General features: G+C 38.5%; 1 protein-coding gene across 11 annotated transcripts in view; it reads left to right on the forward strand.

Annotated features, from left to right (window-relative positions):
* NSUN6 (NOP2/Sun RNA methyltransferase 6) overlaps positions 1–14,515 on the forward strand; it is a 42,218-nt gene that overhangs the window by 1,319 nt on the left and 26,384 nt on the right. For 7 of the 11 annotated variants that reach the window (XM_065583003.1, XM_005308112.4, XM_065583002.1 and 4 more), the window contains exons 2-6: positions 1,766–1,865; positions 2,881–3,036; positions 5,159–5,238; positions 6,553–6,662; positions 9,501–9,654. In XM_065583003.1, coding sequence (XP_065439075.1) covers positions 1,791–1,865; positions 2,881–3,036; positions 5,159–5,238; positions 6,553–6,662; positions 9,501–9,654 — 575 coding nt within the window. In that variant the 5' untranslated portion in view covers positions 1,766–1,790. The remainder of the gene's footprint in view (positions 1–1,765; positions 1,866–2,880; positions 3,037–5,158; positions 5,239–6,552; positions 6,663–9,500; positions 9,655–14,515) is intronic. The other 4 variants (XM_065583005.1, XM_042857521.2, XM_065583004.1 and 1 more) reach the window with 2 other exon arrangements.

Raw genomic sequence — 14,515 nt, forward strand, 5'->3', positions numbered from 1 at the left:
GGAGACGTGTCTGGAAGTTTTAGGTCACTTATACCATGAAAATATTCATATCAGCATCTTTATGTACAGTGTTCATACTGTAACGCTATTAAGTGGAGACCTGAGTTCTACAAGTAATGTTTGCAGATTTGATTTAAATTGGTGCTTAATTGTGTTTTGAGAATCTGTTTTTTAAAAAGATGTTCTTTTTTTTAAAAGAAGTCTATTCATCATGTTTCAGTTTTGAAGCATGATGAATAGACTTCTTTTAAAAAAAAAAAAGTCCCCTATCTTTACTGACTTGTAAACATTCTGAAACACTAGCTTGGAGATGAGACAATGTGACAGTTCCTAAGATATTAATGCTAACATTTGATGACACTTTAAATGGAAACATTAACTTTAAGTGGTGGTTAAATTTAGTAGAAATATCAAGGCAGTGTGCTTATTGGCCCTGGGACATAGTGCTAAATACAGGGACAGGGTGCAGTGGGGCAGGTCATTTGTTTCAAGGGTTGCTAAAGTTGGGAATGAGCAATTCAACCCCCCTCTTACACCAACCTAGTCTCTGCCCATGCCCAAAAGTGATATCACCTTTCTTGTACCAAAAACCTCGACTGCTTCCTTGACACGAACAAAAACCCAAGACATCTCAGATGCTTTCCTAAGTGCCAAAAGTCCCAAGCATTCCTTTCTTAGCTGCTTTCTCCTGACATCTGCAGTGCAGTTACTCATTGTTATAAATGATACATAGTATACTGGAATTTTTAAATTTGAGAAAAGTTAATATAAATATATTAAGCACATACTAGGATGATTGGATTGGACTTTGGGTAGGGAGGGGAGAATATTGTGGAGGGTCCCTGATGCATAATTTAGGGCAAATGTACTGCACAGGAAAATGGAAGGTAGATCTTCTAGTTAACATTTGGCAAACACCTTTGGAAAGAACATTTGAAAAATATCAAATATAATAGTTATTTACCATTTATTACACTATACCAGATAGATAAGTTATGTATCATTATGTTCATTTATTTGCATTGAGAAGACATTAAATGCTTTGTTCAGAAAGAACGAAAGATCACACAATTGTATCTTAAAACCATTCACTGTGTACAGTCCTCCCCACAAATTAAAGGCTGTATCTTTATAGTTGTGATAAAACAATTTACATGAATGTGATGTTGGTTTTTTTATTATCATTGGTCCCTTTATGGTGGCAAGCAATTTATTAATGGAATAATCAGATTGTTAGAATTAATTCTTTGTGTAAAATGCAATTTCTAATAGTTAATTAGCACATGTTAAAATACAATTAATAGTTGCACTGTAGGTGTGTCCTGAGCTATGTTTACAATTCTGAATAAAAGTACAACTGCATCATCTAGCCAGTACAAACTAGCCAGTAACTCATAACTTAGGGATACATCTTGTAAAAAGTTGCATTGGGTTTTAGTAAGTTATGCAAGTCCATTCACTTTACTGTGAGCCGTAATACTTAAAAAATCAAAAAAAAAAAAATCAGTGTTTTGAAAAAATTTCTTATTGTTTTGATGAAATTCACATTGGTGAGACACCTGGAGGAGATAATGTCATGACACACCTAATTATGTGCCTCAGAATGTCCCATATATTTTCTTATGGTACTGTTGAATAACTATCATACACAACACATCCTGAATTTTTTGCAGCCCTTTTCATTTGGGTATTTAATTATGAATTATGCAAATTACATATCTTTAATAAAGAAAACATTAATGCGTTTATTGCTGTTGTTTACCAGGAAGGCTATTGCACTATAAAGGAAAATGTCTTTTTTTTCAAAAATATTACTGCAACCAGAAGTTGAAGATTACCTTGGGAACGTGTTTAGAAATAAGGAGGTATGTGATAAAGATTACTCAACCAGTCAGCCTGTGTAAACAAATTTGCCTTTCACTGGTTGAATGCTGAACTATGCAGACATTTACAATCTTTTAACTTTATTTTTTGTATGAAGTTACTGATAAATGCCTCGCACAATAAAAGTATATCTTTAGTATTTAGAGTTAGAGAGATCTTTTCAGCAAAGGGTTCTGATCCTGTAATGACCTCCATGCAGAGCATCATTGACTTCAATGGTCCTGTGTGGATTCAGGAGTCTGACTGTACACTGCTCATTGAAGGATTGGGGCCTAGGATTGTTAATTCCATCTAGAAGTTACAAGGACTAGTCTAATGTGTGATTTCTAAAAGTATGAATATAGATATAAGAAGAAATTTTGTTTAAAATTTTTGGGATTTTTAATAAACTGAATATACTGTTAATAAATGTTTAGTTAAAAAGTTCCAAGAAAACTCATATTGAGGTATCACAATCTACTAATTCTAGTCTTCTTTAAAGTCTTCCAAGATCAATCATCACTACCACCATCCCCCCATCAAAAAGGAAAAAAACAAACACCCACCACTTCCCACAGAGTAAACAAACTACCTGAATTTCTACTGTAAAAAAAAAAAAAAGAAACAATTTTTCAAGCCTTCTTCATCCATCACACAAACTCATCACAACTTTGAATTGTAGTCTGCTTTTTTTGTCTCTGTTTGCTTTGTACAGCAAGCTAGGCATACCACTTAATAGAGCAATATCAAATCAATGAAGATGAATTCTGATGCCTGTTCCAATATCAGATTGTTTAGAATACTCTTGTTCAATAAATAGACTGGTCTTTTCAGCAGCCAGATTCTGCCCTCAAGTATGCGTATGTGATTCTCACTGAAGTCAGTGGGAGCTGCACATGCATCTGAGTGTCTATTACATGACGTATACAAAGTAATAGTTGATTTAAACTTTTTGAGTACAACAAGCACTACTGCATGAAGCCATTTATTATTAATATATATCTTTTTTTCTTTTAGCTCATAAGTGCTTTAGGCACTCTGGAAGCAGAGAGGAAATATGAATCTCTGTTAAATAGTCTATCTCATCCTCCAGCTTTCACAACTGTTAGAGTTAACACTCACTTGGCTTCAGTGAAACAAGTGAAAAATCTGCTGTTTGAAGAGATCCACAAGGTTTGTGCAGTTTTGTTTCCTGGTTATCACTAAAGATAGCTACATGATTTCTGGTTTTGTAGCTGATTGCAAATGCCTTTTTTCAAATAATGGAAACAATTCCTAAACTTGGTGGATATGTCTACTTTCAGTTTGGTGCTGGGATTAAAATCCTGTTAGCATTTTCAGAGTCACATGGAAACATAGGTAGAGTCTGTGAGCAGCGGCGGCTCCAGGCACCAGCACTCCAAGCGCGTGCCTGTGGCGGCAAGCTGCGGGGGACACCCTGCCGGTCCCTGCGAGGGCGGCAGTCAGGCAGCCTTCGACGACTTGCCTGCAGGAGGTCTGCCAGTCCCACGAATTCTGCCTGCCATGCTTGGGGTGGCAAAAAAGCTAGAGCCGCCCCTGTCTGTCAGTTAAGTCCAATACTAGTCAATATCTGATTGATCAAAGGAAGTTAAAAATACCCATAGTACCCTAGAACAAAGGTGCTTTCAACAACAGGAGAAAAGACACATTTTTTTTTTTTTTTTTGCAAAGTTCTAAAGAACTTGAGTTTAATTGTAGATAAGGTCTAATAAAAAATACCAGCAATTGATTCAGAGAAACATAATTTCTCCCTTTGCATTTTCAAAACGTGCACATTCCTTCAGAAATTTAAAATCTATAAATAAGGATCATATTATACTTGTGGATTATTTGTATTATAGTAGCACCTGTAGACCCTAATTAGGATTTGGGCCCCTTTGTGCTAAATGCTTTACAAATGTAGAAGGAAGGCACTGCAATCTAGACAAGACAACAGAAATAGAAACTGGTAGTCCGAGAAGATATATGCAACAAGTATAGAGCTTGCTTTTAATAAAAGGTGACAGCAAAATGAACTGATGTTGCATTGTCTTATTTAAAAAGTGTGTGAAATTGAATGAAACCAAGTATCCAAATAATTTGAGCGATTCCCCCCTGCTGGTGTAACTTGTTAGAAAATGCTTTGATGTTTAGTAAATTTTTGGATTTTTTTTTGTTCTATTTATTTCATGACTGTCTTTATCTGACAGAGATAATTAATTGTAAGCCAGAAGGTCCGAAAATAAATTGTTTAGAAATCCTACCATATCTCTTCAGTCTTTCTGAGAAGATCTGGTTAGTCAATAAATAAAATATTGATATTTGTGGGTTTACAGACAGCAACTGCATGACAGGAGCCAAGACGTTTCTGATATGCGAAAGCAGTTGACGCTACTCTAACTATTTCCTAGGAGGGTAATGAGTTATGCTTGTTTTATCATACAACTCATTCTAGGAATCTGGAACTGGTATTTTAGTCAAATATTTTGCTTTGTAAGGGAAAATGCTTTGCTAAAAACAGAAATATAGCTAGCTTTTTCATGATGATAAACAGTTTTAATTCGAAGTATACTCCAAAAAAAAAAAAAAAAACTATAACATTAATGCCTGTTTTAATAACATCACAAAGCATACAATTTAAAGGAGAAAATACCTCTTTATAAGATGCGCACTGATTTCCAGTTATTGGGATGTGTGGAAAGACACCGCTTATGAAAGTCTAGGAACAGTTTTAAAATGGCAACTCAGTTTAGAGCCTTTTCAAATTAATATGAAATCAGGTCCCTAACACTCAACCACAGCTTCTCACATCCCTCTCAGTTGAAATGAGCCATCAAAATGAGCATCATCTGAGATGTCAAATAGGAAAGATCTCCACATGAATACATTGAGCAAGTCTTCATCTAATTTGAGCCTTTCTTTGGCTGTTATTAGTGATAGTGTGTCTGGCTGTTTGTAGCATGGCCCAGACTTCTAGTGCCAGAAAAAATAGGCTCCAGGAGCATATGAATGTTCAGGATTCACTCCTGTGCTCTGTAATGAATCCTGTCAATGACTCCTATTGTGGTCTTAGCATTTCTGAATGTACTAATTTATCTCTGTGTTTTAGCTTGAGTATTTATAATATACAGCATTTCCTAATGTAGGATTTCTCAGCTTCTCATCACTTAAAGAGACTGTTCTACCATTCACAGGTATAAAGTGTGAATTGAAAAATAAATTAATTCCAAGAACAATAAAGTACTTTTTAAAGCATTGTTGTTAATATTCTTTTATTTTTTTAAAAATTCAACAGCAATATAAAGGTCTTAGTGTGCCAGTTCTTCAGCACCCACAACTCCAGGACATCTTACTCATTCCTGTCATTGGACCCAGGTTTGTAATTTTAAGACTTTAACAACTAATTTGTGTTACTGAGTTTCACGATAGGTTTTACATTAACCATTTTTGATAACTTAGACACCATTAAAATGTTGCAAGTGTTTATAAAGCCAAAATATGCAGTCTTGTCCTAGATAACATCAATTTTTGATCTTTCAAACTCCCCCAGAATTTTGTTATATTTTAAAAGACCATAATCTTCTTTCTCCATTTATGATAATGGACTTCATATTAGTTTTCCCTACAGCAATTGCCCTGTAGCAGAGTATGTTAGGAGGAGGTAGATTATCTCTGCTGAAGAGCTAGGGACTGTTTGGCAGGGCTCCAAAGTATAGGATCTTGCAGTAGTGCACAGTATTCCTTTGTTAGAAAACTTGTATGTACAAGACTCACATGAGTGTATTTAGGGAAGGTGGCATAAATGATAATGTTGAACAGGAATTCCAGAGTTACATTTATCTCCTTACTATTCACATTTAAGCTGTTTTTTTTTCTAGTTTTCATTTAGACAACTTTAGAGTTCCCTCATTGTTTGCCCTCTTTGAATTTTTCTATTGCTTAATTTGAGTTTACAGTTAGAAGGATAATCTAAGTGATCTTTCTTATAATGAGGCTTCAAAATTACACACAATTGTCAATTTTGAGTTTACCAAGACTATGTCAAGTGGGCTTGTAAACTATAGGGGTCATAAACAATACTAGTGTGTACAAACTGCACATTATGGTATTTGCTATTTCTCTTTTACAGTGTTGGACAGTACTTCATTATTTGTTGTCCTGCACAGACCTTAAATCCTTCTTTGAAGTACCAATCTCTAAATAGTCCACTATTTGTACTTGTCCTTGACAAGTCTGAGTCATTACCTTCCTTATTACCAATCTGCACACAGTTGCTATTAGCAAAATTCCCTGCATCCTGTTAAAATGTTTGTTGTAATAAAGATTTATGGCAGTTATTAAATTTAAAAGGTCACTTTTTGAGTATCCTGCTTGAACACTAAGTTGTTACTGGCAGAGAAAGTGGAGAAGAATGATTTTCACACTTGTTAACAACTTGATTTTGTATATTGGTATCAGATTTTTGGCAGTAGCAGTTTTGGGGCTGAATCTGCATTTTTCCAAGGACTGTCACTTGGTTTTATTCTTTACTTTTTTCAGGACTGAACTACATCTTGTAAGTTTGATATACAGTAGGTGCATATTTCTCCACCACCCTTTCTCAAACAGCATGTATGAACTGACACTTTTTTCCTGAAATAGACTGATGTCAGCAGGTTTTTGTAATGAAATTACACTTTGTATCCTCAGGAAGGATCTACAAAAGCAATCATCTGAAGTCATTGTTGGAGCCCAGTGTGGGAATTCAGTGCTACGAGGAGCGCACGTCTTTGTTCCAGGAATCATATCTGCTTCAAAATGTAAGAGTTAGTTAATATATTCCAATAGAATTTAGAGGCGGGAAACGACCATGCATTCCAGTTGACATCTAGTATCTGTTTTACTTTGGTTTTGTTTGGTTTTGTTTGCATGATTTTTCTTGCACAATACATATACCAAAATGGTGAGTGCTACCTCTCCTCTTCTGTGCTGCTTTGAGTTCTCTCTCCTTTTTAGAGACTTCAGTTTCTTAACAGCAGGATTGTCTGTCTTTGATATTTTTACATTCTTCTTCTTTTGACTTGAAAAAGGGTTTTTTTACAAACATCAGATGTTTTCAAGTGATACATAACCTGACAAAACTGAAAAGTTAAGCCATTTTGGTGTATACCAGAGAGATTAATTTTGTAGATTTTCTAATAAGCTACAGTAGTTGCTATTAAAGTCAATATTTACCCTCAGTACTGTCTTGTGTCTCTCTTCCAGTGCCAGTGAGCTAGAAAATAGTCTTTTACATATGCTCTTGAACAGTGCTTAGTTTTCAGCTTCATATTGAAACAATTTGTGCTATTTATTATTTAAAGGTCAAACTAACTTTTATAATATAATTGTGGATGATTCACTTTGTTATTATAGTGGTAGTGACTATGGCTGTGTTAACCACAGCTCTTTTTTTTTCCATCTAGATCAGCGTTTCACAAACTGGTGTCCACGAGGGTACTCCAGGAGGTCCGGGGGCCCCGCTGATCAACTCCTCCCCCTCCCTCCCTCCCTCAATTCCTCCCCCACTCTCCCAGCACCTCCTGCACGTTGGGGAACAGCTGTTCAGTGTAGTGCAGGAGGCACTGGGAGGGAGGGGGAGGAGCGGGGATGGGGCATGTTCGGGGGAGGGGGCGGAAAGAGGCAGGGAAGAGGAGGGGTAGGGTGGGGCCTTGGGGGAAGGGGTGGAGTGGGAGTGGGGCCTGAGGGGGGCTTTGGGGTCCGCAAAAATTTTTAAATCAAAATGGGGGTCCTCGGGTTGCTAAAGTTTGAGAACCGCTGATGAGGATGAAAGCAAATTTTGGCCCTGAATAAAAAAAGCACTTATACATGTGCTTAAATTTAGTCCTATTCAGAAAAGTACTTAAACTCATGCTTAACTTTAAGCATGAGCTGAAGTCCCATTGAATTAATACAGTGGCTCTCAAACTTTTTTTACTGGTGACTCTTTCACATAGCAAGCCTCTGAGTGTGACGCCCCTTCTAACTTAAAAACACTTTTTCATATATTTAACACCATTATAAACGCTGGAGGCAAAGCAGGGTTTGGGGTGGAGGCTGACAGCTCACGGCCTTCCGTATAATAACCTCGTGACCCCCTCAGGGGTCCCGACCACCAGTTTGAGAACCCCTGACTTAATATGTATGTTTTCCTGAATCTAGGCATTTATGAGAAAACAAGTAAGTTGCTTCAACTATTGTTGAAACAGCTTTCATTTTGTACAGTTCTACTCATAAATATTCAAAATACTTACTGGGTGAGCAAGTGATTTATCATCATTGCGTACATTAGCAAACAGCATCAAATAAAAGGGAAACATACTTCAATAGGACTTTAAAAATATTTTAGAGGAATTGCAGATAGGAAAATGAAGTAGGAGAGTATGCTGTCAGCCTGAAGTCAGGTACAATAAACCCCTAGAAATTGCACTCAGCACAGATGGTATAACAAGACATGAATGGTAGTGCATAAGTGGGCCTCTTAATCATTGATCAAGTTAAACAGATAAGGAATCAGTGATCGAAGGTCTTTAAGCTTAGTTTGACAAATCTTAATTTTAAGCTTTGGGTTAACCAATATAGCTGCCTGAATGGAGAGAAAACACAATTATTGCAAGTTATAACTAAAAATTCGACAGATTGCTGCTGTATTCTAAAGAGATAGACAACAAGGGGAAAAATCTTTTGGCTTTACAAGTGAGGATGGACAAATAATTTGATGGGAGGTAAAGTTAAATATCTGCAAATTTTACAAATACTAGGTAGATGATAGCAACATGGAGTGTCAGTGTTTTGGGTATTGTAGATATCCCAAGAAGAAAATTATCTAGTGTAGAATTTATTTCTGGCTACAAGAATTGATCATAAATATAATACAGTTTTGAAAAGTTCTAAAAGCATGTGTCTATAATAAAATGATCCTTTCCCTCGGGCACATTTAATCTAGCCTCTTGGTCATAGGAAAGATCTCTGAAACACAAACTCTAACTCTTTTGAGGAGCTTTAAACTGCCACATTCATTCCCAGTTCAAAAGCTTAGTTTTGCCTCTGTAGTTTTCCTCTAGTACAACCAGCCAGGCCCTTCAATAAAGAGATCCTAGAAAAGCATCTAGGGAGAAATCTCTAAGCGTGGTTTGAATAATAGTTGCTCTCAGAATGAAGCTTTTACAAGTAGAGGCAGAGCTCAGCAAGTCCACATGTGGACCATGCTTTCTTACTGCTTTATTCCAAGCAGGCTTAACAGAATCTCCTGTACCAGAAACCAAAATGTTCTTCAAGCTCTTCTAGGCAGCAGTGCAGCAAGATATTGAAGACAGTGGGACTACTTGTATTCTTATGATTAGGCACATGCTTAAGTACCTTGCTCAACTAAGTCCTTTACACAGAGCTGGCTTCTCTGTTGTATTTTGTGTGCAGAAAATAATTAGGCAATGGGAAAACTGCCAGGTGACTTCGTGGACTAGCCAACACTGGAGAAACTCGAAGCTCGTCTTGACCCTAAATGAATATTGCTGTGATGCAAGGGGTTGAAGTACATGGCCCATCAGAAGTCCCAGATGAGTTGAGCACTGTTCTCTTGCCAAATAATGCATTTTAAAAAAATCTCTTTCTTTCCCTAGTTATGAAAGCTGGAGATGTGGTCTCTGTATACTCTGATATTGAAGGAAAGTGTAAAAGAGGAGCCAAAGAATTTCTGGGAACCAAAGTTTTTATTGGAAATGGGATTTCTGAATTGAGTCGCAGTGAAATCTTCAGTTCAAATGGCTCACTCAAGTAAGTCCATAGTAACTGCAATGAGGATTAAGAAACTGCATTTATTTATTAAAAAAGGTAGGAATGTAGAAATATTCTGTAATACACATAAAGGCAGATTGTGGCTTTGAATGAGATGCTACATTGGAGGCATGTGAGAAGGGACATTAAGGGAGTGGGAGTTTGGGAAGAATTTTGGCTGACTCTGTAAAAGTTCCTTCTGGGCTTAACAGGAGTGTACATTACAACAGCTGCTCTATGACCCCTTGAAAGGGTGCAGCATGCACTTCCTCCACCTGATGAAGAAGAGAAAGAGCATCTTGGAACACTGACTCACCACCCTAGTAAAGAGGGCTGTAATCTAGATTCCAAAGGGGCAGGTGACAAAAGGCTTCAGGTTAGGTATAAAAGAAGGTGACCTTAACAGAGGGCTGAAAGTTAGGAGGGATGGGGGGGAATGGCAAATTACAATAGGGTCATAGGAGTAACAAGAGGGAAAACAGTGGGGGAGTCTGCACATCTTAGATGACTATACATAAATGCCAGCGCTATGGGGAATAAACAGGAAAAACTGGAAGTCTTAATACACAAGCGAAAGAGACTTGGTGGGATAAATCTCATGACTGGAATATTGGGGAAAAAAAGAGTATAACTTGTTCAGGAAAGACAGGCTGGCGGGGGGGAGGGAGGACGCATTGCATTGTACCCATCAAGAATGTACCCACTTGTTCTGAGGTCCAAAAGGAGGTTAAAGGCAGGCCAGTGGGAAGTTTCTAAGTGAAGATAAAAGAGGGGGAAAACAGTCCAACAAATCAGGGGGAGGAGGTGGATGAGGTATTTCTAGAACAAACAGAAAGATCCAAAAAACAAGATCTGGTATTAATGAGGACTTTTACTACCCAGATATCCTTTGGAAAAGTAATATGGCAAAACACAATGTCCAGTAAGTTCTTGGAATGTGTTGGGGACAACCTGTTTTAGATGGTGGGTAAGTAAGCAGGAGCACTGTCATTTTAGATTGATTGTCATTGATTTTGACAAACGGAGTATTAGTTGTGAAGGTGAAAGGCAACTTAGGTGAAAGTGATCATGATGTGATAGGCTTCCTGATTCTTAGGAAAGGAAGTGAGTGAGAGCCACAGAATAAGGACAATTAGTTTAAAAAAAGCAGACTTTAGCAAACTCGGAAAACTAGTAGATAAGGTCCCATGCAAAGCAAATCTAAGGCAAAACAGTCCGGGAGAGCAGGCAGTTTCTTAAAAAGACACAATATTAAAGACACAACAGCAAACTGTCCCAATGAAAAGGAAATATAGAAGAAAAGAGGTTCATATGGCTGCATCAGCTCTTTAATGACCTGAAAATCAAAAAGGAATCCTACAAAAAGTGGAAATGGACAAATTGCTAAGGGGGAATATGAAATAATAGCACAAGCATGTGGGGACAAAAATCATAAAGGCTAAGGCACAAAATGAGTTACACCTAACAAAGGACATAAAAGGCAATAAAAAGAGGTTCTATAAATATATTAGCAACAAGAGAAAGATGAAGGAACAAGTAGGTCCTCTATTTAGCAAAGGAGAGCTAGTAATGGACAACATTAAGAAGGTTGAGGTGTTTAGCGTCTATTTTGCTTGTTTTGTCTAAAATAGTTAATTGTGACCAGATGCTTAACAAAATATTAACAACCAGGGAGACAGAACACACTCTAGAATAAAGAAAGAATAGGTTAAAGAATATTTAGATAAGTTAGTCTTGATGAAATTCACCCAGTACTAGCTGAAGTAATCTCAGAACAATTAGTGATCATCTTTGAGAACAGTTGGAGGAGGGGCGATGTTTCAGAGGACAGGAGAAAGGTACTGTTTGCCTGCTTTCAGAAGAGGAACAAAGATGACTCGGGGCATTATAGAATAGTCAGTATAACTTTGATATTTGGAAAGATACTAGAACATAATATTAATCAATTTGTAAACACCTAGAGGATAATAGAGTTATAAGTAATAACCAATTTGGATTTGTTGGGAAAAAATCTTGCCAACCAATCTAATTTCCCTTTTTTGAGAGGGCTAGAGGGATGGGAGAAATAGTAGACATGATATATCTTGATTTTTTTGACACTGTCCTACGTGACATTCTCATAAGCGACCTAGAGAAATGTGGTCTAGATGAAGTTACTATAAAGTGGGTGAACAACTGATCGGAAAAACTGTACTCAAAGAGTAGTTATCAATGGCTTGTTGTCAAATTGAAAGTACATATCTAATGGGGTCCCACAGGGGTCTGTCCTTGGCCTGGTACTCATACTATTCAGTATTTTTATTAATGAGTTGGAGTGGAGGGTATTATAAAATTTGCAGCTGGGATTGGTCCATAGCACTTTGGAGAACAGGATTAGAATTCAAAATGATCAGGGCAAATTAGAGAATTGGTCTGAAAATCAACAAGAGGAAATTCAATAAAGAAGTGCAAAGTATTGCACTTCAGAAGGAAAAAATCAAATGAATAACTACAAAATGGGGAATAACTAGTTAGGCGGTAGTACTGCTCAAAAGGATATCTGAGGGTTATAGTAGATCACAAATTGAATATGAGCCAACAATGTGATGCAGTTGCAAAGAAAGCTAATATAATTCTGGGGTGTATTAACAGGAGTGTCATATCTAAGAAACAGAAGTTAATTGTTCTTCTCTATATGGCTCTGGTAAGGCCTCAATTGAAGTATTGTGTCCAGTATGAACAAACTGGAAAGAGTCCAGAAAAGAGCAATGAAAATGATCAAAGGGTTAGAAAACCTGATCTATGAGGAAAGATTTTAAAAAAATTGGGTGTGTTTAGTCTTGAGAAAAGACAACTGAGGTGGGAGCTGATAAGTCTTCAGATATGTTAAGGGGTTCTATAAAGAGGATTGTGATCAGATGTCCTCTGTGTCCATTGAAGGTAGGGCAAGAAGTATGGCTTAATTTGCAGCAAGGGAGATTTAGGTTAGATATTAGGGGAAAGTTTCTAACTATAAAGATAGGTAAGTACTGGAATAGAATACTAAGGGAGATTGTGGAATTACCATGATTGTTGGTTTTTAAGAACAGGTTAGACCAGTGGTTCTCAAACTTTTTAGCAACCCGAGGACCCCCATTTTGATTTAAAATTTTTTGTGGACCCCAAGATCCCCGCTCAGCCTCAGGCCTTCCCCCTTCCCCCAAAGTCCCACCCCATCTCTTCCTGCCCCTGCTGTACCCCTGCCCCTCCTCTTTCCCGCCTCTTTCTGCCCTCTCCCCTGAGCGCGCCCCGTCCCCGCTCCTCTTCCTCCCTCCCAGTGCCTCCTGCACCCCACTGAACAGCTGTTCCCTGGTGTGAAGGAGGCACTGGGAGGGAGGGGGAAGAAGTTGATCAGTAGGGCCAGCGGCCCTGGACATGATTCCGCCCCCTGCCCTGAGTGCGCCCCGTCCCTGCTTCTCCCTTTCTCTTCCAGCATCTCCTGCATGCTGCTGAACAGCTGTTTCCTGGCATGCAGGAGGCACTGGGAGGGAGGGGGAGGAGTTGAGTTGATCAACAGGGCCCATAGACCCCTGGAGTACCCTCATGGACCCCCAGGGGTTCGCAGACCCCAGTTTGAGAAACTCTGGATTAGACAAACATTGTCTAGGTATACAGTACTTGGTTCTGCCTCAGCTCAGGGGACTCTACTAAATTACTTCTCAAGATCCCTTCCAGCCTTACACTGGGTCAGCCCTGCCATGGCCCTTCCCACCACTCCAGTTTTTGGGAAGCTAATGCTTCTGGTTTGCCAGTGGGATTGTGCCCTGCCCTCAAGAGAGGCACAAGAGGCATGGAAAGCTCCTTGTGTCCTTTCTTCCACTTGCATATCTGTGCAGAGCTAAGATAGCCACCGTCCTGATCCTAAATCGTGCTATGTTAATGCTTTTGTAGCAGCTAGCCCAAAGGAGCCTTGATGCTGACCAGGGTTTGTAGGTGCTACCATAGTATAAATATTTATTAATGATAATAATTAACAACAACAACAACCAGTTGCAGGATGAGTTGTAGATACTGATTTAGTGAATTCTGAAGACATTATTGGTTGGGAAACAAATGGATTTATTTTAACTAGCATTTGACAGTGTCACATTGAGTTTTGCCAAGTTAATAAGCAGGATGCAGCTTTGATAAACTGTCCTACTGCAACAACAAAGTTTACTTCAGTTTGGCCAGAAATGCAGCCTCACCCTTTTCCACCGCTTTCCAACACAGATGTTTTCAGTTTTAAAGGAGCTGTATTTTAGGTTGACTATCTTTAATGAAATCTGTTATAACACTATTTGCCAAAGTATTTGTTATCTTCAAGCATGCTTGGCTTCTCCATTTTTGCTGTCAAAGAAAGTGATTTGGGTTTTTTCCCTCTAGGTCTAGAAACTTGACCTATGAGAGAAGATTGAAAATACTGGGTTTGTTTAGTCTGGAGAAAAGAAGACTCAGAGGGGACATAACAGTTTTCAAGTACATAAAAGGTTGTTATAAGGAGGAAAAATTGTTCTCCTTAACCTCTGAGGATAGGACAAGTAAGCGGCTTTCATTGCAGCAAGGGCAGTTTAGGTTGGACATTAAGAAAAACTCCCTAACTGTAAGGGTGGCTAAGCACTGGAATAAATTGCCTAGGGAGGTTGTGGAATCTCCATCACTGGAGATTTTTAAGAGCAGGTTAGACAAACACCTGTCAGGGATGGTCTAGATCGGGGCAGACAAACTTTTTGGCCTGAGGGCCTCATCGGGTTTCGGAAATTGCATGGAGAGCCGGTTAGGGGCGGGAGTCGTGGCCCCCTCCCCCCCCGGGACTCTTGCCCCATTCAACCCCCCTGTTCCCTGCCCTCTGACTGCCCCGCCC

Source organism: Chrysemys picta, chromosome 2 (assembly GCF_011386835.1).
Source record: "Chrysemys picta bellii isolate R12L10 chromosome 2, ASM1138683v2, whole genome shotgun sequence".
In the NCBI taxonomy this organism is placed as follows: domain Eukaryota; kingdom Metazoa; phylum Chordata; order Testudines; family Emydidae; genus Chrysemys; species Chrysemys picta.